At 34.7% G+C, this 27688-nt stretch overlaps 1 protein-coding gene across 1 annotated transcript in view; it reads left to right on the top strand.

The window, feature by feature from the left end:
* Nucleotides 1-27688, top strand: part of ACAP2 (ArfGAP with coiled-coil, ankyrin repeat and PH domains 2) — a 136866-nt gene that overhangs the window by 71798 nt on the left and 37380 nt on the right. Inside the window, exons 5-10 of the mRNA XM_007517422.3 lie at nt 1720-1778; nt 4483-4666; nt 11457-11501; nt 11802-11897; nt 16479-16553; nt 22346-22458. Coding sequence (XP_007517484.1) covers nt 1720-1778; nt 4483-4666; nt 11457-11501; nt 11802-11897; nt 16479-16553; nt 22346-22458 — 572 coding nt within the window. The remainder of the gene's footprint in view (nt 1-1719; nt 1779-4482; nt 4667-11456; nt 11502-11801; nt 11898-16478; nt 16554-22345; nt 22459-27688) is intronic.

A 27688-nucleotide genomic window follows, 5' to 3' on the forward strand; every position in this document is an offset into this window, starting at 1 on the left:
AAAATTTATAGGCATAAGTTTGTTTTCTAATGCCCTTGATTATTGTTAAAAAAAATTGTGTTAAATCTGTGACTTCACTTATCTCCTTTTCAGTATTTGAAATGTGTCTTCTATTTTTTTCCTTAGTCACTATGACTGGAGTTTATCAATTTTATAGATCTTCTCAAGAACTAGATTTTGAACTCTCTGATTTCCAGTTATTTGTTTTCTACTTAATTGACTCCATTTTTGTTTGTTATTTCTTCTGCTTACTTTGGGTCGATACTTTAACATAATATAAAAATTTTCTTTCTGGAAGTAGATTTTAAGACTGTAATAAGTTGAAAATGTGTGTGTTTATGGATGTGTTTGCTATTTAGAAGAGAACATATGTCTAATAGCAAAGTTTCGGAGAGAATCAAACTGATGTCTTTAAAGAAGTGCACCGGAATATATATACTTTATATGTTTATTTTATTATTTATTTTTTTAATAAAATTTTTTGCCTCCAGGGTTATCGATGGTGCCTGGTAACAGCACTACGAATCCATTGCTTGTGGCAGCCATCCCCCCACCCCCCATTTTATTGACTAGGACAGAGAGAAATTGAGAGAGATGGGGGGATCGAGAAAGATAGACACCTGCAGATCTGTTTTTCTGCTTGTGAAGCTTCTGTCCTGCAGGTGGGGAGTTGGGGCTCCAACCCAGGTCTTTGCATAGATCCTTGCGCTTAGTACTATGTGCACCTAACCAGGTGTACCACCGCCTGGCCCCTGGAATTTTTGTTGTCATTATTAATTTTCTGTCTGCTTATCTGATAGCTCTTTCGAACTCTGTTCAAGTTCCCATGACAAACCCTGTGAAACCTCATAATAAAAAAAGAGCTATGAAAGTTAAGTTTGTGGGAGTCAGGTGGTAGTGCAGTAGGTTAAGCTCAGTTGGCGCAAAGCGCAAGGACCCATGTAAGGATCCCAGTTTGAACCCCTGGCTCCCCACCTGCAGGGGAGTCGCTTCACAAGTGGTGAAGCAGGTCTGCAGGTGTCTGTCTTTCTCTTCCTGTCTCTGTTTTCCCCTCCTCTCTCCATTTCTCTCTGTCCTACCCAACAACGACGACATCAGTAACAACAACAATAATAACTACAACAATAAAACAACAAGGGCATCAAAAGGGAATAAATAAATAAATAAATAAATACTTTTTTTTTTAAAAAAAAGAAAGTTAAGTTTGTGGCATTATTTAAATGGGGCAGACTGTTTAATAAATTTTTTTCCTTGTCTCTAATCTTATATAAGATTAACCATTTAGCCTGAAGGATTATGAAATGTTTACTTGAATTCAGAATGTAAAATGTTTAAATCTTCAGGTTTTGTCAGCAAGCTACTTTAAGGTATAAGGAACTTCTATAGTCATTTTTACTTGTAGTGCTTTGATAGATTGCAACAAGGAATTTCTGTAATGGACAGAGTGGAATTTTAGGTTATCTTCCAAATGAAATATGTTTTATTTACTGTTTGAACATTTTAATTAAATATGAAATTAGGTATGTTTTCTCTGTAAGTGGGAACAATTTAATTTTTTTACAGGATGAAATTGGTTTAAATTAATTTCTAAATGCTTATTATATATTTTTTAATAGGGAGTAGGTATTACTAGAATTGGACTATTGATGGAGACGTGAGATAGAAGTGGAAATTATTTTCTTTGTTTAATATTCTTTTTTTTTTTTTTTAATTTTTTAGATCCTATTTGACCAAACTCAGAGATCAATTAAGGCACAACTTCAGAATTTTGTTAAAGAGTAAGTCAATTACAATGAAGAGAAAAGAAGAGTTAAAATTTTCTGAAATGAATTACTGAAAACATTGGTGTTTTTTTGTTTTTGGAAATTGTAGTGCACTTCATTTTAAATTACTAAGGAAAATAGACTTAATGCCTTTCATTTACATTATGAATGTGTCTAGGACACACAACTAAGATTGTTAAAGGTTTAAAATCTTACTTATTTATTTATTTTAACCACCAGAGTTACCACTAGGGTTTGATGCTTGAACAACAACTCTACTACTCCTCTTGGCTCTCTTCCCCCCTGTTTTCTTTGGTAGAGGGTGATAGAAGGAGGTAAGGAGGGAGAGAGGGGAGAGATAATTTGAACACTGCTAAACCATTTTTGAAGACTTCCATGCAGATGGGGACTTGAGACTTGAGCCCAGTACCTCATACATGGTAATGTGTGCACTCTACTTGGTTTGCCACTACCCAGCTCCTTAATAATCTTTTAACATAAATTGTGTAATGGTCTTTCAATAATTAATCAAGCCCACACAAAGGTTAAAATGTTAACTATAAATTATTCTTGTTGAGACTGAGTTTTCTGTTGTCTCAGTGTGGTAATTTTTTTGAGAGAGTATAATGGAATATTTGAGAATAAGTAATGGAAGCATTAACATAGAAATCTTTTGTATCATATTCATCTCCTTTTATATGTGAAACAGAGTGGTAGTTTATTTCTAGTGTAGATTTTTTTGTTTGTTTTAAAAGTCCAAACTGTGGAAGTGGGAAATTTTTCCTTTTTAAAAATTTTATTTATAAAAAGGAAACACTGACAAAACCATAGGATAAGAGGGGTACAACTCCACATAATTCCCACCACCAGAACTCCTTTTTTACATTAGTAATTATTTTTGTCATTTAATTCTTGACTGAGAATATATAAGAATATATAACAGTTGATTATGATACACTATTCAGGCTGAATTATAAACATCACAACCTGCAAATAGTGTCCAAGCTCCTGAACATAAATAATACAGTGCTGCTTTAGTACATTTATACTTTGTTGTCCTTTGTTTTTTTGCAGATGGTTTATTAATTACTTCATTTAAAAAATATCTTTATTGGGGATTCGATAATTATAAATTACTTCATAATACGTTAATATTTAGAGTATTTTCTAGAACATATACATGAAAATGTATAGTTTCTTATAAAGAGTTTAATTTACTTTGTTAGTATATATTTCATATTTCTAGAGGAGGGAGGGAAAGAGAGAGACCAAGTACCACTTCACCATCCATGACTTTTCTTGTGTTGTCCTTGGCACTCCCATGTGGTGCTGGGCATCATACTCAGACCTCATGCATGAAAAGACATGTGGTTTACCCACTGAACCATCCCCTAGATCTTTATGCTTATTATTTTTAAGCAGTTTGACTTCAATTATTTTGCTTAGTTTCCTGGTAGGCAACACACAAAAACACAGGAATGTTATGTGATTTACTTAAGATCATAACTGACCTAAAATCATATTTGACCCAAGATCAAAATCTGAATCCAGGGCTTCACATTTTCAGCATATTAAAATAGATACTAATAGCCTTTACTGGCATAGGACTCTTATTTATTTGTTTGTTTAAATGAGAGAGACAGGCAGATCAAAGCACTGCTCAGCTCTGGTTTATGGTGGTACTGGGGGCTGAACCTGGGATTTTAGAGCTTCAGGCATCTAAATTTTTTGCATAATCATTAAGCTATCTCCTGCCCAGGGTTGGTTGTGGTTAGAAAACTGTGTATGTGTTTAAAGAGTATCCTCTTGCCCTTTGACTCAGTAATTCCCTTCAGCAAAAAATGAACATTGTGTCTTAATGTTGTCTCTAGACCACCCACAGCAGCAAAATTAAAGGCAGATCTTAATACATACCCATACTCTGCACATTCTTGGGTTTATCCCAAAGGTTAATAGTGATCACTGGGAAGGGAGTTTTAGAGTTTAAATTTTTAACAAGTTTCTTATGGTGATTTTTATGTATAGTACTGTTAAAAGATCACTTAGTGGACATGTCCCTGAATTTGTCTTTTAAAAAAAAAATCAACTTTTTTTTTTTTTTTTTAATGTGCTACCTAAAAGTAAACTCAGGGCCTTATACATGTACAATATGCCCTCTGAGTAGCCTCCTGAACCCAATTAAAAGAAAAAAAAAATTAAACAAGGAGATAGAGTGGAAGAACAAAGAGGAAACACAACAGCACGATTTCCACCATTCATGGAGCTCTCCCACTACAGCCTATGGTGCTGGGTCTCTAACTCAGGAACTCATGTCTGGTAAAGTACATGCCCTAGGGCCAGCAAGATAGCTCACGTGTTACTGCCTTGTCAGGTGACCAGGTTCAAGCCTGGCCGTTGCACTGGGTAAAGCTTCAGTGCTGCTGTGTTTTTCCTTTCCCCGCTTTCTGCCTCTATCTCTTTTTCTGTCTGATAAAGTTGGCCAGTGCATGCTTTCTAGCTAGGGTGGACTGACTCTGTTAACTTGATCATTTATGTTCAGTGTAAATTTTATATACTTAAGTAAAGAATTGCTAACTGACAGTATTTGGAATAGTGTAAAAAATAGAGGAATATAAGAATTAAATCATAAGTGTTATTTTGGAAAATTTTTTTTTTTTTTTTTTTTTTTTTTTTTTGGAAAATTTTTTGATCAGTAAAGTTTTACTGTCTTATTTTGTAGAGATCTCAGAAAATTCAAAGATGCCAAGAAACAATTTGAAAAAGTCAGTGAAGAGAAAGAAAATGCATTAGTAAAAAATGCGCAAGTGCAGAGAAACAAGCAGCATGAAGTTGAAGAAGCCACAAATATTCTGACAGCAACAAGAAAATGTTTTCGACATCTAGCCCTTGACTATGTACTTCAGGTATATATACTGCATGTTTTCATTTTTGCTAAACATGTCCTTACTTTTGAGTGATTATTCAAAAAATATTTTTCTTTGTGAGTTTACAATTAAACCATTCAATTTTTATTACTTATTACTGTATTTTATTACTATTGAATAGAGACAGAGAGAAATTGAGAGGGAAGAGGAGATAAGAGAGGAACTGAGAGAGATGCCTGCAACTCTGCTTCACTACTCTGTGAAGCTTCCTTCTAGTAGGTGGAGACTAAGGTCTTGAACCCAGGTTCTTTCACATTGGAACATATATACTCAACCAGGTGTGCTACCATTTGGGCCTAAGCCGTGATCTTTTGTGAATTTGATTGGTCTATATATCTGACTCTGTAAGCTGCATGCATGTATGTAAATGTACATTTTTTTTGTGTAGCTTTTATTTATTATTATTATTTTATTTATAAACACTGACAAAACCATAGGATAAGAGGGATACAACTCCACACAATTCCCAACACAAGAATTCTGTATCCCACCCCATCCCCTGATAGCTTCCCCATTCTTTATCCTCCTGGGAGTATGGACTCAAGGTCATTATGGGGTGCAGAAGGTGGAAGGTCCAGCTTCTGTAATTGCTTCCCTGATGAACATGGATGCTGACAGGTCAATCCATACTCCCAGTCTGTCTCTCTCTTTCCCTAGTGGGGTGGGGCTCTGGGAAATTGGGGCTCCAGGACACATTGGTGGGGTTGTCTGCCCAGGGAAGTCAGGTTGCATCATGTTATTTTATTTTTATTATTGGGTAGAGACAGTAAGAAATTGAGAAGGGAGGGGGGAGACAGAGAGCGAGAGAGACCTGCAGCCCTGCTTTACCACTCATGAATATTTCCCCCTGCAGGTGGGGGGCCAGGGGCTTGAAATTGGGTCTTTGTGCACTATAATTTGTGCACTTAACCAGGTCCACCACAACCTGGCCCTTGTACAAATAAAATTTTAAAGAATTTCAAATGATAATCACATTTTTCTGTGTATGTTTTTTTTTTTTTTTGCCACATTTCTAGTTGCTTCTTTAGGCTAGATTCTTAGAGATATTTAGGGTTGCCAGTTTGCTTCATGAAAGGTGTTTTTAGAAGTAGTGTTTCCATATTTGCATTCAGTTCTTATTCAAATTGTATTTGATAGGGTCCGTCATGATCTTTTGGTCTAGAGTATAGTTAACACTAATTTGAATGTGATAGGTCCCTAAAGGAATTCAAAAGACATGAAAATGAAGCTATACTTCTCTTGTGTCACACGTACATAATGTGTTGCTACATATTATATAAAGCCTAAACACTTTGATTTTTTAAAAATTATTATTTTAAACAGCAGAAATTAATCCCTGGAGATTGTTGACTTAATGACAGAGACTACTAAGGGCTGAGAGGTTGTGCACCTGGTTGAGTACACATGTTACAATGTGCAAGAACCCAGGTTTGAGCCCCTGCTCCTCACCTGCAGTGGGGAAAGCTTCACAAGCGGTGAAATAGTGCTACTCCCCCCCCCCCCGTCCCCCTATTGCCTTTGCCTCCAGGGTTATTGCTGGGGCTTGGTGTGGGCACTATGAATCTATGGTTCCTGGAGGCCATGTTTATACAATGAGCTATTTTCTGAAAAGAGATAGAGAGACATCTCACAGATTTCATTATAGTGTCTTCTTTTTGTTCCATTTATAATACTTATGACTAATCTCTTACTGTTCCTAATTTGTAAATTAAACTTCATCCTAAATATATATGTATAGGAAGAATGAGTATGTATAGAATTTTTCAGTATTCCATTTTAGTCATCTGTTGGAGATTTTGGGATCTATAGCCTGCGAATGAGGCTGTAGGGGGATTACTGTGGTCCATGTTTCTTCACCTTCTGTTACCTACCTTCCATTCACACTACTACTTTTGGTAGGATGAGTACTAGGTCTCCTTTCTTCATTTCACTTAAATGGCTTAGGCCATTTTTACCCCTCAGAATCAGGTCCTTGTGTGTGCACTATGCACAGTTCTAACGCTGCTGACCTGCTTTTTTACTCAGAGAAACAGAGAAGGTGGGAGAGACCCCACAGCACTGAAGCTTCCCTCTGGGAGCCACAGCACCTGCCATGTGGTGCTGGGGCTTGAGTCTGATAGTCATGCATAGCAAGGCATCCACCCTACCTGGAGAACTATCTCAAGCTCCTCAAGCTAGTTTTAATTTTTAACCAGCGTGACTATTCCATTTTGTTGAAATGATAGACTTCACTTTTCCTTCCTCAAATATATTTTTGTCTTGATTTATATCAAACTACCTTTACAACTTCTTAGCTTTGCTTTCTGTTCAGTCTCCACCTGGGTTTCCTCCTTTGTTCATCTTTTCAGTCTTTCTTTTAAGGTTCCGTAGTTGCTCCTATTCTCTCCTTACTTTATTAATTCTGTAACAGCCTCATCATGTCTCTTGCTTGAGTTACCACCATATATAGACAACAAAAAACAAGTTTTCACAGAGGAAGCTTAATCTTTTTGGTTCCAAAACTGAAATCTGCCTTCTTCAATGATTTCTTTTTACTATCATCTTACAGATGGTGTCACCTTCTTATTCATAGAAATCAAAATTAAGGGGGATTGGGCAGTAGTGCAGCGGGTTAAGCACACGTGGCGCAAAGCACTAGGACCCAAGTAAGGACCCCGGTTCGAGCCCCTGGCTCTCCACCTGCAGGGGAGTCCTTCACAGGCGGTGAAGCAGGTCTACAGGTGTCTGTCTTTCTCTCCCCGTCTCTGTCTTCCCTTCCTCTCTTGATTTCTTTCTGTCCTATCCAACAACGAATGCCATCAACAACAACAACAATAACCACAACAAGGCTACAACAACAAGGGCAGCAAAAGGGGGGGAAAATGGCCTCTAGGAGCAGTGGATTCATGGTGCAGGCACTGAGCCCCAGCAATAACCCTGGATGCAAAAAACAAGAAATCAAAATATAATTAGACTTGAATTGAATTGAATTGAATTGAATCACTAGAGAAAGAGAACTAGAGCATCACTCCTGGCACATGTGGTGCCTGGGATCAAACTTGGGACTTCAGGGTTGAGATTTAACACTATCTGTTGAGCCAGTAAGCAGACCTCAGCTACTATATCTAATAACCTAAAGTGTCTTAGGAAGTTTTCTTATGTACTTCTTAAATTTGTCCTTTCTGGGAGTTGGGTGGTAGCACAGCAGGTTAAGTGCACATGGGAAGGACCGGTGTAAGGATCCCGGTTCAAGCCCCCGGCACCCCACCTGCAGGGGAGTCGCTTCACTGGTGGTGAAGCAGGTCTGCAGGTGGCTATCTTTTTCTCCCCCTCTCTGTCTCCCCTCCTCTCTCGATTTCTCTCTTTCCTATCCAATGACAGCAACAACAACAACAATAATAATAACCACAACAATGATACAACAACAAGGGTAACAAAAGGGGAACAAATGGTCTCCAGGAGCAGTGGATTCGTGGTGCAGGCACCGAACCCCAGCAGTAACTCTGGAGGCAAAAAAAAAAAAAAATCTGTCCTTTCTCACTTTTGCTGCAGCATAATACCAGTCCTCATAGTTTCTTCTCCAATAAGAACATCTCATAAGATTGGTCTTTCACCTGCCTCATTTCCAGTTCACTGTTTTGTGGTCAGTTTCACATACTTCTACAGGCAAAATTAGTTCTTCCCTCTGCCTTATCTGTAATGCATCGGTATTGTCACATGCATTTCAGTTAAAACACTTATTCCATTTATTATTGTTGTTTATTTATATATCTTTTTTTTTTTTATTATTGCTTCCTGACCACCCATCTTTCTTCCTTAATGGGAACCTACTGTTTCTGATGCAGGCCTTTAGAGTTGGAGGCGATTAGAAAACCACACAATAAAGCCCTCTTTCACTGAAATGAATCAGAATCCTAGAGAGTTTGTTCACTCTGTAGTGATGAACCAGGCCACCAAGCACAGAGGAGATCTTATTTCCTTTGGCCTCAGTAAACTGAGTTCTTTTCAGCATTTCACAGACAGAAACCATTACCCTGCGAGTGTAACATAGGAATGGGGGCAGGGGTGTAAAGGGGAGAGGATTAACCATTTTTAGGAAATAGAATGTGTGAAATGTTCCTCATTGTCTTCCCTAATTACTGTTTGCTACTGGAATTAACATCAGAATTGTTATGTCATTTTCTTATTTTGGAGAATAGTATGTAGTGGATATTCAAAATTTACAAAGGTATTTCTATGCTCTTATTTTTGTTGGCAAATAGGGAAATTTTCATGTAGAACAGAGGTAGGGCTGGGGATATTAGCCTATTTACATCACAGAACTTGCATACTTGAGGAACCAGAGGCCTCAAATTAAATTCTAGACATCATCACACACCAGAGCTGAGCAGTGCCCCTCCCTCTTTCATAGGTAAATAGATAAGCAAATTTTTAAAAGCAGGTAACTCGACATTTTTCAAAATTAAAAAAAAAAATATTTGCAGTCTTTATTTTCTATTTAGATATTTGAAACTAAATATTTCAGTTCTCAAAACTTGAATAGGCCCTGGAATAAATATACAATAGAAACTATTTTTTAAAATTTCTTTATTGGGGAATTAATGTTTTACATTCATCAGTAAATACAATCGTTAGTACATGCATAACATCCCCCAGTTTCCCTTCTAACAATACAACCCCCACTAGGTCCTATATCATCCTTCATGGACCTGTATTCTCCCCACCCACCCACCCCAGAGTCTTTTACTTTGGTAAAACTCCATTTCAGGTTCTACTTGTGTTTTCTTTTCTGATCTTGTTTTTCAACTTCTGCCTGACAGTGAGATCATCCCATATTCATCCTTCTGTTTCTGACTTATTTCACTTAACATGAATTTTTCAAGGTCCATCCAAGAAACTAATATCTAAGTTTGCAAAATTGTTTAGTTTCTTTTTTTGGTTTGCTTTTGTTTTATAATTGGTGCTAAAGTTGTAAGATAGCAAGCAGTATTTTTTGTGGAAAGATACAGAAAGGCAGACACTCCGTACTGTTTTGCTAATACTTGCAAACGGTGGGTGATTTTCTTGTATAAATAATTCATTAAGCTCATAAATATATATGTGTATATCTGATAAAGTGTTTATACATTTTTTGAGTTGAGAGAGATACCAATATAGAGAGATTTCATGATTTTGTGATCATTCAATAAATTTAGCCTAATTAAAATATTTATTTACAATTAATATTTATGGAGTGGATATTTTGCCAGATCTGATAGAGTTTATACATTAGCTGGGAAAAAGATGTGAGTGGATGGATGGATGAATGGGTCAACAGTGTCAGATGTAGGTGCTATGAAGTAAATAAATAGGCTTGATGGACTAGAGAGTACATGAATACCTCTATTAGCCCTTTTGCAGGAGGTGAAATTTAAACTGGGACTTGATCAGTAAGAGATAGACTTTGTCCATATGACTAGAAGATGACACGTAGAAAGAATGAAAGAGTAAGTAGTATTGAGAGAATTAGGGTAGGGTAATCTTGGTTTTGATTGAACATAGAATAGGGGAGAGCAAAATAAAATTTGGTTGGAGAGGTAGTCGGGTCATAATTATTGACCCGATAAGGGAGGGGGTATAATTATTCAAAATAACCTTTCGTGCCTGAGACCCCCAGGTCCCATCTTTGATCCCTACCTTCAGTGTAAGTCAGAGAAGCAGTGCCCTGGTAAAACAACAACAACAACAAACAAAACAAGCACACACACTTTGAAAGTCATACTGGAAGTTATGTTTAAGAGAGAGGAACCTTGAATTTAAAATTTAAAGAAATTTATTTTATTAGAGAGAGAGAGAGAGAGAGAAATACTAGAACACTGCTCAGCTCTGGTTTATGGTAGTTCTGGGGCTTGAACCTGGGATCTCAGAACCTCAGGCATGCAAGTCATTTGCATAACCATTAAGCTGTTGTTATTATTAGTATTGGGCTCCTAGCCTAAGAGGAGATTTTTTTTTTTCTTTTTTCTAAATTTATATTTATAAACTGGAAATAATGACAAGACCATAGGATAAGAGGGGTACAACTCCACACAGTTCCTACTACCAGAACACACCCCCCCCCCCCGCCATAGCGGTCCTGTTCTTTATCCCTTTGGGAGTATGGACCCAGGATCATTATGGGGTAAAGAAGGTGGAAGGTCTGGCTTCTGTAATTGCTTCCCTGATGAACATGGGCATTGGCAGGTCAATCCCAGCCTGTCTCTCTCTTTCCCTAGTTGGGTAGGGATCTGGAAACGTGGGGGCTTTTTTAAAAGCTACTGGCTACTATGTGGAAAATTGACTGTAGGGAGTCAAATATAGGAACAGACTAGTCTGTAAACTATTGCAACAGCCTAGAAAAACTTAGAAAGGTTATCAGAAAGTGTTGTGCTAATGGTAAAATGAGATTTAGCATTAAGGATTTACATTGAAGGATATTGATGAGGATTAGGTAAGGGGGGGTGGTGGAAAAAAGATTGCATTCTAAGGAACTCATGTCTACCAAAGTGGTAGTCTGATTACTGCAATATTGTAATTTAAACATTATTCTTATTCTTTTTTTTTTTAACTAAAAATTGTATGAGTTTCATTAGAATGTTTATCTTAACTTTTTATATTTTTCCAAAAGTCAGACCAAAGGATGAAAAGCTTGAATTTTGTTTTTATTCTTTAGAAAAGTGTTAAACCAATAGATAAGCAACTTCTGCAATATTGCATTTTAATATTAGTTTTTCAAGTATTTGAGTGATTAATCAAGTGATTTTCCCCCTAGATTAATGTGCTTCAATCAAAAAGGAGATCAGAAATCCTGAAATCAGTAAGTTACCTATTGAAATATGTTTTCACTATTTTAATATGAAACTAAATGTATGTATTTGTTTAATGCAACTTAGTAAATATGTGCGCGCGCGCACACACACACACACACACACACACACACACACACACACACACACATATATGTTTTATATATTCCAGTACCACTACCTGGCCCCCAATAATGGATTCTTTAGGCTGTTCTATATATGAAATCAAATCTCTGCATATAGGATTTAAAAAATTTTAGGATATTTATCTAAGAATTGATTTTAAGATGCTATTTGTCTTTTCTTATTAGATGTTATCCTTTATGTATGCTCATCTGGCCTTCTTTCATCAAGGCTATGATCTGTTTAGTGAACTTGGGCCCTTCATGAAAGATCTGGGTGCACAGGTAATGTTGTACTGTACTTCTTGTTCTTACTACACACTAGTATCTGTATTTAAATGACATATATTAGTTTCAGGTGTACAATATAATGACTCAATGTGTGTGAATATATATACATATGTATATATATCACAGTGTTAAATTTATAATAATTAGCGTCATCAGTACATATAAGTGCAATGTTTTCTTCTTGAAGTTTGAACTTTGAGAACCTACTCTCTTACTGACTTTTAAATATACAATAGAGTATTATTAATTATAATCAGTAAGTGTAGATTATATTCCATGACTTAGTTATTTTGTAATATGATGTTTGTACCTTTTGACATCTTTATCTTATTTTGTCCACTCTACTCCTGCCTCTGACAATGATTAGCCTGTTTTCTGTAGCTGTGAGTTCAGGTTTTTGCTTTAAATCCTACATATAAGTGAAGTCTTAGGGCATTTTCCTGCCTTTATCTGATTTATTTAGCGTACTGTCCTTAATGTCCATCCATACTGTTACAAATGACAGGATTTCCTTTTTCATGATCAGTATATAGATAGAGAGAAATTCCTTGTCCATTAATGTATTGATGGACACTTAGGTTATTGTCATGTCTTTCTTGGTTAATGTAAACAGTGCTGCCGTGGATATGGAGGTGCAGGTGAACTAGCGCCATTGTTTCCTTGAGATTAAAACTGAAAGTGGAATGGCTGGATCATATAACATTTCTGGTTTTTCATTTTTTAAAGGACTTTTCATACTGTTTTTTTAATAATGCACGAGTTTCATTCCCACCAAGAGTTTCACTGTTTATTTTTGCCAGAACGTAATGCTTTTTTCTCGTATATCAAATAGAAATTACTTATTTGCCAATTTAGGAGTGAATGGAACAACAACTTGCATTTGTTCCTAGCCATTCCATAGTTTGAGCAGTGGGAGCCTTAGACCAATTTTCAGTGGCAGACTGGATTATTGATTTGCACTTTCCTGATGATTAACAATGCCAGGTACCTTTTCATGTACCTGTTGACAATTTTTTTTTAAAATAGAAACAGGTCAATTGAGAGGGAAGGGGCAAGATAGAAAGGGAGAGAGAAATACCTGCAGCACTGCTTCATTGCTTGCAAAGCTTTCCCCCACCCCACAGGTGGGGACTGGGGGCTTGAACCAGGGTCTTGTGCACTATGAGGTGTGCGATCAACCAGGTGCACCACCACCCAGCCCCCCTGTATGTCCTCTTTGGAAACATGTCTAGCCAAACTCTACTCTGCTAATTTTTGTGTTAATATTTTTATTGAGTTGTATGAGCTCTTTGTATGCTTTGGTTTTTAACTCATTAGATGTGTGGTTTGCAAATATTTTCTTATTGCATAGGTGCCTGTTCATCCTTAATAGCTCTTTTTCCATATAGAAACCTTTTAGTTTGATGTCATCCCATTTGTTTATTTTTGCTTGTTATGTTTCTCTGATACTCATATTTTAGGATAAATTCAGCACACTGGGAAATTTTATATTTCATTTATCTTAGAAGGAAGTCTGATGCTATAAAAGGTTCTCAAAAATTAGATTTAAAAGTATAACAGCATGTTAATGACAGTATGGAAGGGTATTGAAAAGCTATTTAAAAACAACTTATATTTTATACAGGATAAATAACTGAATTTAAGTATTTATTTCCCTTCCTTCCTTCCTTCTTCTTTTTTTTTTTTTTTTTGCCTCCAGGGTTATTGTTGGGGCTCGGTGCCTGCTCTGTGAATCCACTGCTCCCGGTAGCCATTTTTTTCCTTTTATCATTTTATTTGATAGGACAAAGAGAAATTGAAAGGGGAGGGAGAGAGAGAACTTTTTCCAATATAGACACCGGCATACCTGTTTCACCGCTTGTGAAACGTCCTCCCTGCAGTTGGAGAGTGGGGGCTCAAACTGAGATCCTTGCTCTGGTTCTTGCAAATGGTACTATATGTACTTAACCAGATGTGCCACTACTGGCTCCTTAAATTTTTATTTCTCACATCTCTATAATTGAATTGTAGTCAATTGGTTGGTTTGTTTTTTTTCATTTGAATCACAGGTCTTGATTACCTTTTGTTTTTATTTGATTGATTGATTGATTGACAAGTAGCGAGACAGTGAAGAGTCTACAGCGCCAAAGCTTTCTTTAATGTGGTGGGGACTGGACTCAAGCCTGGGCCACATATGTGGCAAAGCAGCACACTATGCAAGTGAGCATTTTCACCAGATTTATTTTTACTTTTAAGAGAGGGGGTAGAGACAAGGAGAGGGCAAGGGAGAGGGAGGAGAGAGAGAGAGAGAGAGAGAGAGAGAGAGAGAGAAAGGATTAAAAATAGAGAAAAGTAGAGTCACCTGTAGCACTGTTCTACTCCTCCTAAAGCTTCTCCCATGCAGGTGGGGGCTAGGGACTTGAACCCGGGTCATAATGCATGATGATGATGTGTGTGTTTTATTGGGTGTTCTACCACCCAGCCCTTCAAATAGTTCTTTTTAATAAGGTGTTGGAATAATCCTAGCATGTGTGATACTGCTGAACCACCACCTCTCCTGCCTGCCAACATTTTTACCTTACATTTTGAGGAAGGAGGGGGGGAGAGAGACAAACCAAAGCACTCTCCACTATTCTTGGAGTTCTCTTGGTGCTCTTCATTGTCCTTCCATGTGGTGCCAGGGATATTGAACCCAGGACCTCAGGCATGATCAGACATGCACTGTACTCACTGAGCCTTCTCCCAGCCCCCAAATACTTTTAAGGAAGGTATTTTTTTTTAGTTTAATTCTTAGATGATACTAATTAAAATATTTGGTCATTTAATACTTTGTCTTCATATTCCTTTTGATATTTAAGTATTGATTTATTCACTTACATATATTATCTGTTTGCATATGGTGGGGTTAAAAGATGAATTGACATATACCATGGTTTAGAACAATAGACCTACATAATGAAGTATTTTATAAGCCAATTGTTTATTATCCTATCAGAATTATTCAAGAAGGTAGGACATTTGTCATAATACTATAGAACTAAGATGCTTCTATTCTGTCGGGAAAATCACCTTTCTTGATGGAAACGAAAAGAAAAATATGGACCTTTATGATTTTTATAAGAACTTGTTATTGGGCTACTGAAATAGCTCACTTGAATAGCGTGCTGCTCTGGCATGTGCGTGACCCAGGTTTGAGCCTGATCTCCTCTGTGTGAGGGAAACTTTGGTGCCGTAGTTTCTTTCACTTTCTTCCCTTGCCTCTCTCTCTATATATATATGAAAACAACAAAGGAAATATGTTTTTGTTAAATAACAGTCCCAAACTGTTGTTTTTTTTCCCCCTTGGTCTTATAATGATTACTATTCTATTCTTACTGTCACTGTCATTATCATCATCATCACTATTTAACTTTATAGACTTTCTCTTTTATCTATTTTGCATTTTCTATGCCATATAATGCATGATATCACTGTTCCTGAACCAGCTTTTTCATTCTTCCTATTTTAGAGAAAGAAAGGGGTGGGACACAGAGAGGAGAGATGCCATACCACCCCACTGTCTCTGGAACTTCCCATGGTGTTATGGCTCTCCCATGTGGTGTTGGGGTTCAAACTCAGGGCCTAGCACATGGTAAGGAAAGCTCCCTACTTGGTGAGCTATTAGTGCTCTAGGTTTTTCTTTTAATAGGAAGGTATTTTACCCTCCCCATCTTTTAGATTTGGTTATAACTTTATAAAGCAGACATAAAATGAGTCAATGGAAGTGTTTGTTACATTTAACTTGTAAGAAGTAGTCTATACTGGGTTAACAACCTTGCTTTGCTACTTGAGGAAAAAAAAAAATTCCAGGTGTATCTTGTTTGTATCTTTGTGACTACCAGAATTGCTGCCTGTGTTAACCAGCAGCTAAAACAGTCATCATCTTCCTTATTCAAGGAGTGAATATTATCATTGCCATGGCCTTGACAAGGCTTCTTTTCACCACTTTTTGACACTATGACTGTTCTTGGAAACATTTCTGCTAGAGAGGAGCTAAGATCTTTTTAAAGTGAATTTGGTAACAGCAAAAAAAAGGAACTTAAACTTTTTTTCATTGTTTATTTATTTTTATTATTTTACTAAGGAAATAATAAATTACAAGACAGTTGGCACATAAGTACAATTTCTTATCTCCCGAAATTGCCTTTAAAATAAATATATATAGAGGACTGGGCAGTGGTATTCTCAGTAGAGTATACACATAACCGTGTGTGAGGACCTGGGTTCAAGTCCCTGGTCCCCACCTGTAGTGGGGAAGCTTCATGAAGGTGAACAGCACTGCAGGTCGGCGCATCTCTCTCTCTCTCTTTCTCTCCTCTCTCTCTTTCTTTATACCTCTCAATTACTGTATGGTGTCTCCTCCCCCCACCCCCAAATGGTTGCCTGGAGTAGTGGATTCCTTTTACAAGCACCAAACTCCCGTGATAATCCTGACAATAAAAATAAATGAAGTAAGCTTATATAAACTAACCTATTGAAAATATGGTTTAAAAATACTCATACTTTTTTTCTTTCATTTTTAAGTCTGCATAATTTTCTCCTTTCCCTCTTTTATAGTTGGATCGGTTAGTTGTGGATGCAGCAAAGGAAAAAAGAGAGATGGAACAAAAACATTCCACCATTCAACAGAAGGTAGAAAAATTAAAGATTAATTACCATGTTACATAATCATTTTGACAGTTTACTTTAGCTAGATAACATTATATTGGAACAAATCCTTTGTGTTGTTTTAATAATAGTGTAGACAAAGTTCTTCTTTTTATTGAAAATAAAACATTTTTTAGTTGTCCAGGCATATATTTTTCTTCTTTTACATTAAATATTTGAAAACATGCTTATGAGCCAGTATATAAAAATGTCTGTCTCTTAGGACCTTAAAACATTTAAGAGTGTTCCTTAGTTACAATTTAAGTCACTGGTGGCTGATGAAGTAGTTTACTTAGTAATGTTCTTTTTTGCAATGTGCACAACCCAGGTTTGAACTTGACCTCCATTGCATTGAAGGATGTTTCACTGCTGTGTGTTTTCTCTCTTTGCTCTCTGCCTCTCTGACTCTGTCTATAACTAAAAAAAGAATTTATATCGCTGTCTGTACTCTAAGTTGACCACCTCCAACCACAAGAAAAGGATATGTGGGGGAGAAAGGCTTGGAAGGTATGGGAAAAGCCTGTAGAATCAATGAATGCATTTGATTTCATGAACTTTCAGGTGTAATCATACTGAAGCACCCTGCTCCTGCTCTCATGTGACAGTGAAGTTTCACTTGTATTTTTTGTTAAATTCTTTAAGCCAACCTATACTGAAATTTGAAAATGTAAACTTAAACATGAAACTACTTTTTAAAAATTTCTGTATGTTGAAAGCTTTGAATGTGGCATACCAGCTACTCTAACCACTAAAATTTTGTCTTACATACCTAGCAATTCTTTTTGTGTAGTATTCTGAAAATAGAAACAGAGAAATGGAAGTTGAATGTAATAATACAAGTATGTGATGGCTTTCTTTCTAGCCTTGTTTTAAGAATGTTCTGTTGGTACTGAGTAGTCAGTCAGTCTTTATTTATTTTTTATGCCTTTCCTTAACCCTTTTTCTCCCTCCTTCCTTCCCTCTTCTCTTCCTCTCTCTTTCTTTTCTTCCAAGAGATATTTATTTATGATCTAGGAGAAGTGGTTAGGGGGAGAAAGAGAACTGGGGTATTACTCTGTCACATTTGATGCAAAGCATCAAACTCGGGACCTCCAATTTGAGAGTTCAGTGCTTGCTTTACCCACTGTACCACCTTCCTGGCCATTCAGTATGATTTATTTAGAATTTAAAATACCATTTAAATAGACCTGACATACAGGATGCTGGTGGAAAACGCAAGTGAAAATGCAAACAGTAATAAAAGCAAGATAAAGTTTCTTGGTGATATGTTATTATCTCAGAGAGAAACATTGCTTGAGGGATTTTTTCTACCAGGCCATCTTTAAATTAGTTACTGCTGCTTATATTCAGGTAAGAATACTGGTGTTTTTGTTTTTTAAATTAGAATCACTTGGTTGTGTTTTATTTATTTTTAAAATTTTTATTTATTTATTGGAGAGAGAAATTGAGAGTGAAGGGGGAGAGGGAGAGGGAGAAAGATAGATACCTACACCACTGCTTCACCACTTGCAAAGCTTCCTCCTGCCCATGGGGCCTGGGGACTTGAAACCTGGCCCTTGCACATTATAATAGATGCACTCAGCTAGGTATGCCACTGCCCACCCCGTGTAACTTTTTTAAATGACATTACCATGAGAAGGTTGTTGAAACTAATGACCAATCATTTCTAATTAAAGTGAGATGATAAGTATAGAAACAAGTATTTGCTTAAACTGAATTTTAATAGTGAATTATTATTTTATATTAATGAAAATAATGTTTCGTTGTTGTTTTTACTGATTATAAATACTTACCTTTTTCTGCCCTTAATTGCTGACACAGGCTGCATTACAGGTAAAAAAAAAAAAAAAAAAGAGAGAGAGAGAGAGAGAGAGAGAGAGAGAGAGAGGGAGGAAAAGATCCAGTCAAGTAAAAGTTAAGGGAAGGTATGTCTTAAATAGTCATCTAGATTTTTAGGGATTGAGATTAATCAACTGAGGAAGCAAGGATGCTGTGCACACCCATGTACATGACTTTTCTGTGTATGTCTCATTCTTGGTGGGCTTATAGTTAGAAGTAGAGCTAGGTGGTCAGAGGGTATATATAAGTTCAGTATTAATAGGGAATGCTACATTGTTTTTCAAAATTTCATCCCATCCTCAGCAGGTAGTACTGTGTGATCATTTTTGTTTCTCTGTGCAACTTTGTTGTATTGTGAAACTTTTAAATCATTGCCAATTTAGTGGGTAAGGAGTGACATTTCAGTATGTTTTTTATTTATGCTTTAGTCATTAATGAGTGTGAGCACCTTCCCCTGTACTGATTATATTGAAATTCTCCTTGTCTATTAGTCGGCTAGTCTTTCTTTTATTTTTTCCATCAAGTTGCCCAGCTGTTGCAAATGTTTTATATATTCTGGATATATATCTTTCTAGGGTGCATTTATTTTTAATTTTATAGGACTTGTGCTCTTTAGTATGTCTTACATAATTTGCTATTTTTTGTGTCTTGTTTAAATTCTTCCCATGTAAGACTATGAAGATACATCTTCTGTATAATCTTCTAAGTGTTTCTGACTTTGCTTTTGTGTGTAGGTTTTTAATTCATTTGCAGTTTGATTTTGTATATGATGTAGAGATCCAGTTTCCTTTTATTCTCACATAGGTATCCAGTTGATCCAGAATTATCTACTAAATTTTTTTCTGCCTTCCCTACTTCTTTTTTATGCTTTATTTATTTATTATTTATTTATTTATCTTATTGGATAGAGACAGAGAAATGGAGAAGGAAGGGGAAGTTAGAGATAGACCTGCAGCACTGCTTCACTGCTTGTGAAATGTTCCCCCTGCAGGTAGGGACTGAGGACTTGAACCCAGGTCCCTTTGCATTATAATTTGTGCCCTCAAATAGGCGCATCACTGCCCAGGCCCTGCTTTTTTCACTTTTTTAAAAATGATTTTTTCAATTATCTTTATTTGTTTATTGAATAGGGATAGCCAGAAATTAAGAGGGAAAAGGGAAGTAGAGAAGGAGAGTGACAGAGAGACACCTGCAGCACTGTACCGCTCATGAAGCTTCCCTCCTGCAGATGGGGACCAGAGGCTTGAAACTGGGTCCTTGCACACTGTAACATGTGTGCTCAACGAGGTGCACCACCACCAGGCCCTTTGCTTTTCCTACTTCTATGTAGTATTTCATTTCTGTATATGTAAGATTTGTTCCAGATTTGTTTCTATTCTATTTCATTGATTTTTTTTCTTTGTCAATACTATGTTTCTTAATTATTTTAACTTTCTGGTGTATTGTGATAATTGTGATTGTAAATGTTATTGTAAATGTCATCTCCCCCCCCCCCCCGTAAATGTCATCTTTAAGAAATTTTTCTCATTGTTTACTTTTGTTATAAATTAGAATTAAACAGATTTCTCTGTATTAATTTCATCCTGCATTCTTGTTAATATCTTTCAATTTATTTCTTCACTCTTTTGGATGATGTTGATATGTTTGTAGATAATATTAGGCTTATCTTCCTTTCTTTTTATTTTTTAATTTCTTTTTATTTTTTCTTCCTTTCTACTCCTTTGTTTTGTTTATCTTTCTGACTAGAACTTCCAACACAATCTTGAACTGAAGTAGAAATAATTGTCCTCTTTATTGCTATTTCAAAAAGAAAAGTGTCTATTAAAGTTTCGTCATTAGCTAATCTTGATTTATATCTTCTGTTTCCTTGGCCCCACTCCAAAATTTCATGTTTTCTTTATAAGGAAATGTTCCAGCAGTGAAAGCTAACTTCAGCAACTTTTTACAGAGATGTAACTTTTTACATCTCTGGTTCCAATTTTCACTTATTCTTTTGCCTTTGAATATTCCTTCCAAATTTGTTAGCTTATCAGTGTATTTAACTTTCAACATTATAAACAATTATTAGTTGTTCTCATTATAAGATCATATAATTGGTAACATTATTAAGTTGTATTAATTGATATTAGTAGTAATTAAAGATTTACTCAAGAAATAGAGTCGAAAGTTATAAAAATACTCTTAGTCCACTGTACTTTAAAGGAAATCTTATTTTGTTTTAACAAGCATAAGGGTTGTTAACAAACTGTTGGTGTTATAAATGAAACCTTTAGATTATTGCCAAATTCACAGGACTTCTGGTGATGGGTGCAGTGACTTAAACACATACTGTGAATAAGTCTGAAATTATATCCCTGAGGTCTTAAAATCCTGTAAACCACTGTGAAGTTACTAACACTATATTTTTTAATGTTGCCTAAAACTCATTAGTTTTTAATGCTAACTTATCAATATAATTGAGTAAATTGTAGCCTTAAATTGAATTTTAAATGAGGTGATTAAAGTTCCTGATTTTTTTTTTTCCTCACAGAAAAGGTAGAACACAAAGCAATCCAAGAAGACAAAAATGTACATGGTCTCATTTACTTCGTTATTCCCCTCCCCCACCAGGATATTATCTCTGGGGCTTGGTGCAGGCACTACAGATCCACTGCTCCTGATGGCCATTTTTTCCCCTAATTATTTTATTTGGTAGGACAGAGAGAAATTGAGGGGGAGATAGAGAGCAAGAGAGAAAAAGAGATACTTGCAGCAATGTTCCAACATGATATGTCTCCCTGCAAGTTGGAGGCGGGTTCTTGAACCTGGGTCCTTGCACATGGTAATAATGTGTGCACTTAACCAGATGTGCCACTGCTGACCCCCTGATTCCCATCTTCTTATGGCTAAATTTTGGAAAAGATCAGAGAGGCTTTGTTTTTAATTTTGAACTTGGTCTTTTTTCCTTTCCCATCTTAAACCTGGAAGTCCCTATGGTGATTCTCTCTCTGCTTGCCCCCCAGTGTAGGGCCCCCTTCCTCCAAACAATCTTAGCACATGGTCATCCAGCCTTTGCCAAGTTTACTGCTCTAATAGGATAGCAGTCTAAATTTGATCATTGCTCCATGTGTGATTTTGGAAGTTCTGAGCCTGATTTTTATAGTTTAAAATGTAAGGATAGCAGCAGCCTAGTAGTTTGTTCAGGTTTGGGAAGTTCATCAGGAAGTATTTTAAGTAAAAGACTTCTGGTTTCAAACCTTTATGAATGCTTGAGGGACTATGAAGTTTGATGTGCATTCAAATGAAGATGAAAATAATAAGCATGATAGGTGAAGACTATGAGTGATTCTGTAGTCTTATTGAAAAAGTGAGCTCAACATGTACTGCACACTGTGGTTCTTCTTTGCAAGATACAACAAATATTTAGAAAAAAATACTAAAGATCCTTTAATCTATTTCTGAATTTCCAAACAGTGAGGTTATTATTATTACATTAAAAAAAAACTACCAATGTAGTAAAATATTTAGAAAATAGTGGAAGATTTAAACAATCTCAAATATTTATGTTCCTTTAATAATTTATTAGTATGCACATAACTGTTAAACAGTGGAATAAAATGAAAAAAATTAGACATAATTTCCTCTATACTATTTAGTTGTTCACTTTATTTGTATATTTGAATCAGTGTGTGTGTTTTGTCTTTTTTTATTATATTTCATATAATCATTTATATTTTATATCATCATCATTCTCATATTCAACTCAGTTGAAATATTTGAATATGTTGGAGTATTTATTGTTCAATTAATGATCACTTTATCTCAACCTTTTATGAATATTACTGCTACAACTCTTGTAGTATAGAGTTTTCTACTATTTGAGCTATATCACTAGGATAAATTGACTGCCTGTGGTATTGGTCAAATCATATGACCTTTTTTATGTTTTATTTATCTAGGATTTTTCCAGTGATGATTCTAAGTTAGAATATAACGTAGATGCTGCAAATGGCATTGTGATGGAAGGATATCTGTTTAAACGAGCCAGTAATGCCTTCAAAACTTGGAACAGGTAATATATTCAAAACACAAGTTTCAGTTTTTCCATATTCTCAGTTTTCTACCCTTTCCTGTCAGTTGCTGACTCTTTCCTTTATAATTTTCTAAATTTGCAGTTGATGGTAACTTTCATGAACCCAGTCCATTTAAGATAAGATGCGGTTTGAGGAAAGGGGATGCTCAGAAGCAAGTGAAAAATGATAGCACCAATTCTAATTTCTAAAATCTAAGCAAATCTAAACCAGGAAGCAAGGATAATTTTTATAATGCTTGGTATGTAGTGACTAGATTATTATAAGTGAATTTTGGGTATGAGTTACCTCTCAGATTTGTTCTGAAATAGATTTGTTTACAAATTATATATTGAATATACTGGGATAAGTGAGATTATTTTTCCTTTTTGTGTTCCTACATTATCCATTATTTATGTACATTTTATTTAGTGTTTATTTATGAATCCTTAATGTAGCTGATCATCCTGATCTTTAGTTCTTTGTAGTAATTTTAATTAATTAGTATTACAAAATGGAATTGTTTATGTGAGGGAGCTATTGCTCCTTTATTCTAAGCTTGATGGTTAATAATTTTTTTTTGTAAAATATAATCATAGTACATTTCTATTAAATGATTGTGTTAAATAATCTGAAATTCAGATATCGAAGCATAAGAAAGAGGGTTACTTCTTAGTCATCATGAAATAGTGATTCTCGGCAGTGATTTATTTTTAAGGATGCATTTCATTTTGCAAAATGTAGTAATCAGAACAGTTTTAAACATTATTGAAAAATCATAGGGTCTAGCTAATTGTTTTACATTTGCATTATTGAGTATACCTATATTTTATTTGCTATTTGAATAGGGTATGAATTCACTTAAAGAAAGAGAAGATAGTTTTCTTTTTTAAAGCATAGGTATTAGTAACATAAATAGAATTTTCTTGGTAAGTTTAGTATACATTTTGATTAACTTAATGGCAAACAATTATTTTGAATACTTGGCATAATTTGAAGTGGATTTCTACTGCATTTATTTTGATTTTTTGATATTGAGGTTTTATAGAGAGAATATTTACTGGTATTTAAAATGTCAGTGTGTTTTTTTGGAATATTTCTCTAGCGTTTGATATTACCAGATGATTAAACAGCATGATAAATGGTGTATGTAATTAGAATTTTTTACTGAACATTAGTATAAACTGCAAAGAACAATGATGTACTTGGTGTAAAAATTCTAAGTTATGTGGACCTTCTAAAGTAATATGTAATGTAAAAGAATCAACTAACATGTTCTGGATTGAAATAATGTTACTATTGTTACACAAAAATGAAAGATTAAAATTTCTAAGCTGTAAAATTTGAGACTTTCAAGCCTTTTCTGGAAAGATTTCACGACCTGAATAGGAAATTAAAATGAAACAATTTAGTGTGAATTTTTTTTTTTCAAAAAAAAAAAAGTCAGATTTTTATAGTAAAGATTTCTTAGCTAATATGGTTTCATGAGGTAATGTTAGAATTGAATTTTAACCTTCAGATTTCAAAACAACCTACTTAAAGTTTAACACAGTGAAAATACAATAAATTCATAGAAACTTTACCATTATATTAAGAAGAAATGAAATGAACTTCCAAGGACTACTACAATGAGAAATGATCTCAGACTTCAAAATGAAGCACAGTAAGTGTTAGTGAAAAATTACATTACGTTTAGGACAGTAGAAGAAAATTAGTTCTGATTTCAGCATGAATCTTTTTTATTTTTTAATATTTGAGTTCTTTAATTGGCATAGATATTAAAATACAACTAAAATCAAGTAATGAAAAATTCTTGATTATAGACTTGCTACCTATTTTAAAATGAAAAAGAACAATATCTTTGAAAAGAACCTGTTTTTTTTTTTTTTAAGGAGTTACCATTTGTATGTAGGAGAATGATACTTACTAATTAGAACTATAGATGGTAGTTTAATTCTTCAAGTTTTTGTATGAAAATAAGAGTTATAGATTTTGGGTTGTTATTCATTGGCACATATATGCTATGTGATAAAAATCAAGAACATAAAATTTGCCAAATGTTCAAGCAGTTTATACAGTGATAAAATACAGTTTCAATAAAAAAAAAGTGAAAAATTTTCTAAAAACTTTCTAGTCTACACATATTAATTTGTTAGCAATATTTTATGTTTGTTCTTTTAAAGGATGCTACTTAAAAAGTAAAAAAAAATAGACTTAAAAACATAGCATATAAACATATAAAACTTCCTAAAAACAAATATTTTTTTTTCCTTTATTGGGGGGTTAATGTCTTACATTCGACAGTAAATACAATAGTTTGTACATGTATAACATTTCTCATTTACAAATCCTTGTTTTAAAAGTCGTAATTTTTTAGGTTATTTACATCTATAACTAAAAGGAAAACAAAAGAACAAGTTATCTATTAAATGTTGTTTAGGATTTTTTTTATGCTTTGCAATTAGAAAATGAAATACATCATATTATGTAAATTTTATAAAAATTTAATCTGAAGACATATAGGGTACCAGGTGGTAGTGTACCTGGTTAAGCACACATATTACAGCACAGAAGAATTCAATTTCAAGTCCCTGGTCCCCACCTTCAGGAGGAAAGCTTCATGAGTGGTGAAGCAGAGCTGCAGGTGTCTCTTTGTCTCATTTTTTCTCTATTTCTCCCTTCCCTCTTAATCTCTCCTGTCTACCCAGTAATAAAAATAAAATAAAACTATCTAATAAAAATAAATAAAAGGAAATACAAGCAAATAATTTCCCTTTACCTGTTTCTGACTTTAAACTGTTCTTTTATTGTAATTAGTTCTCAAGCTGAGCTGGATTTAATAAATTCTACTAACCTTTGAATATAAGACTGTGCATATGTGGGTTTTTTTTGGGGTGGCTTAACTTTAAAGTTTCAAGGTTACAGCTATTCAGATATAATAATCTTTTGTACACACACACAACATTTATTTATTTATTTGTGATAGAGAGAGAGAACCGGAGCATTACTCTGACACTTGATGCTGGGGATTGAATTTGGGACATTATATTGAGAACCCAGCTCTTTATCCACTGTGCTACCTCTCGGGCCACTATGCTGGTATGTTTGTAGGTTACGCTTTTGACTTAGGAAGCATTTTTCCTGCTGTCATCATAATTATGGTTCCATTTTGGTAGCAGATTTGCAGTTACCTGTAGTTTTATGGGGTAGTAGTACATATTTGTCAAAATCAACCTTTTAACTTACTACTACTATTATTGTTATAGCTATTATTCGTACCATTATTATTGTTTGTTGTTGTTGTTGCTTTATCATTATTATTTTTAAACCAAAGCACTGCAAAACTTTGGCTTTGGTAGTAGTGTTGAGGAGTGGAGTTTGAACTTGGGATTTTGGAGCCTCAGGCATAAAAATCTTTTTGCATGACCATTATGCTATCTGTACCACCCCTCAAAATTAGCTTTTTACAGTAAGATCTCCTTTTCTGAGGGAAATGTGAATGTGATTAGAAATTGCTAGGTAGTTTTAAAACCTTATCTTACATTTCATAAAATGTATATCTCAAAAGTATCATTTTCTAATTTTAAATTTTAACTAAAGAGATATTTTGTCTGATGTAATTACAATAATGTTAAAAGTGAAAAGTTTTATATCTTGATGTGGATTGTTAAGCTTGTTTCTGATTAATTTCAGGTTTTTCACTTGTGGTGTGTCTTGAGATTTTTATATGTATTTAATGTATATTTTTCTGTGTACATGCAAGGACTGCCAAAATCTCTCCTTATAAAGTAATTTTTTTCAATGTAACAGCTTTACATTGGGTTCAGGTTTGTGCTCAATGGACTACTAGTAACTGCATTTCTGCTCTACTTTTCTTATGGATAAATTCAGAAAAGACAAGTGAACAAAGAAAATAAATAAACATTAACATGACTTATGTAGTGATAATCTGGTTAAAACTAATAAAGAAGCTGAATACTTCCATGCTAGATGCCATTACTGCTGAACTAGAAAATATAGCTTTAAAAAAAGCAGAAATGGATTAGTTGCTTAAAGCATTTCCTATATACTAGTGCAGATATAATTTTTTGCTTTTGTTATCTTTTTGTTTTAATATGTTACATAAACCAAAGATAAATTCAACTTCTGTGTAGCTTTATAGTTTCTGCTATCATTGGATAAAAAGGGAGTAAGCAGATGGGAAGAAGGCTAATTTGACTGATGGTGCTTGATAAACTTTGATATTCTTTATTCGTGAGTTCTCGTATGAAATACTTTCATTTGTCTAAGCCTTACATGGATCTGGCTATAATACCATAACATTTTAGGAGCAGCTTATTAAATTGAGGAAAGGTTTTATATGTATATTTCATCACTAAGATCATGGAGGGAGAAAATAATTGTGGTGGTATGACCCAGTTTGCTATGCACTACTAAAACCTTTTCTGTACTATATACATTATGAAAAACGTCGCATATTTCTGAAATAGCATTTCTAAGAGTTGAAGTTAAATGTATAAATACATATATACATACTCGATAAATAAAACACGATACCTTTTACTTTTGCTAGATTATAAGCTTAAGCTTATTCTTTTAATTTGGCTTCATTTTCATATCATGCTAGTCCTTTGCTTATTTTGCACATTTGCATTTTCATTCTTTTACCACCTTTCCCTTATGTTTTAATCCTGCCCCATTTTTTCACATGACAGGAAAAAGCCCGATCATATCAGGTACCAAATGGTTTCCTTCCCACATCCCTTCCCTTATTCCACTTTCCTCTTGGCACGAGAAAGCTCATAATTAACCTGCATTTCAGTTGGATTACTTGCAATGGATGTAATATCTCATGTTTTAATTGGAAAAATGTAAACTTCTTATTTGAAGAATGAAATTAATACCTTTTCATTCCTGACTCAACTAATTTTTTATTAGTGATTCAATAATGATCAACAAGATTGCACAACTTTTTTTAATCTGTGAAATTTTTAATGCCTATCCTTACTCAGAGAAGATGTAGATTGAGTGTTATGAACAAAATTCATAAATCTTTATATATTTTTTTGGAAAATAAGTCAGTAAACATTTTCCAGAAAATTAAGTGATTACTAGGAATTAGTCTCTTTGGTAGTAGCTATTAGTTATGTTGAAAGGAAATGTTGCCATTTCCTGTGTGTGTATGTGTAGTGTTTGTTTCATCACTTTCCTCTTATCTCCCTTGAAAATTAG

This window comes from Erinaceus europaeus, chromosome 9 (assembly GCF_950295315.1).
Source record: "Erinaceus europaeus chromosome 9, mEriEur2.1, whole genome shotgun sequence".
NCBI classification, from domain to species: domain Eukaryota; kingdom Metazoa; phylum Chordata; class Mammalia; order Eulipotyphla; family Erinaceidae; genus Erinaceus; species Erinaceus europaeus.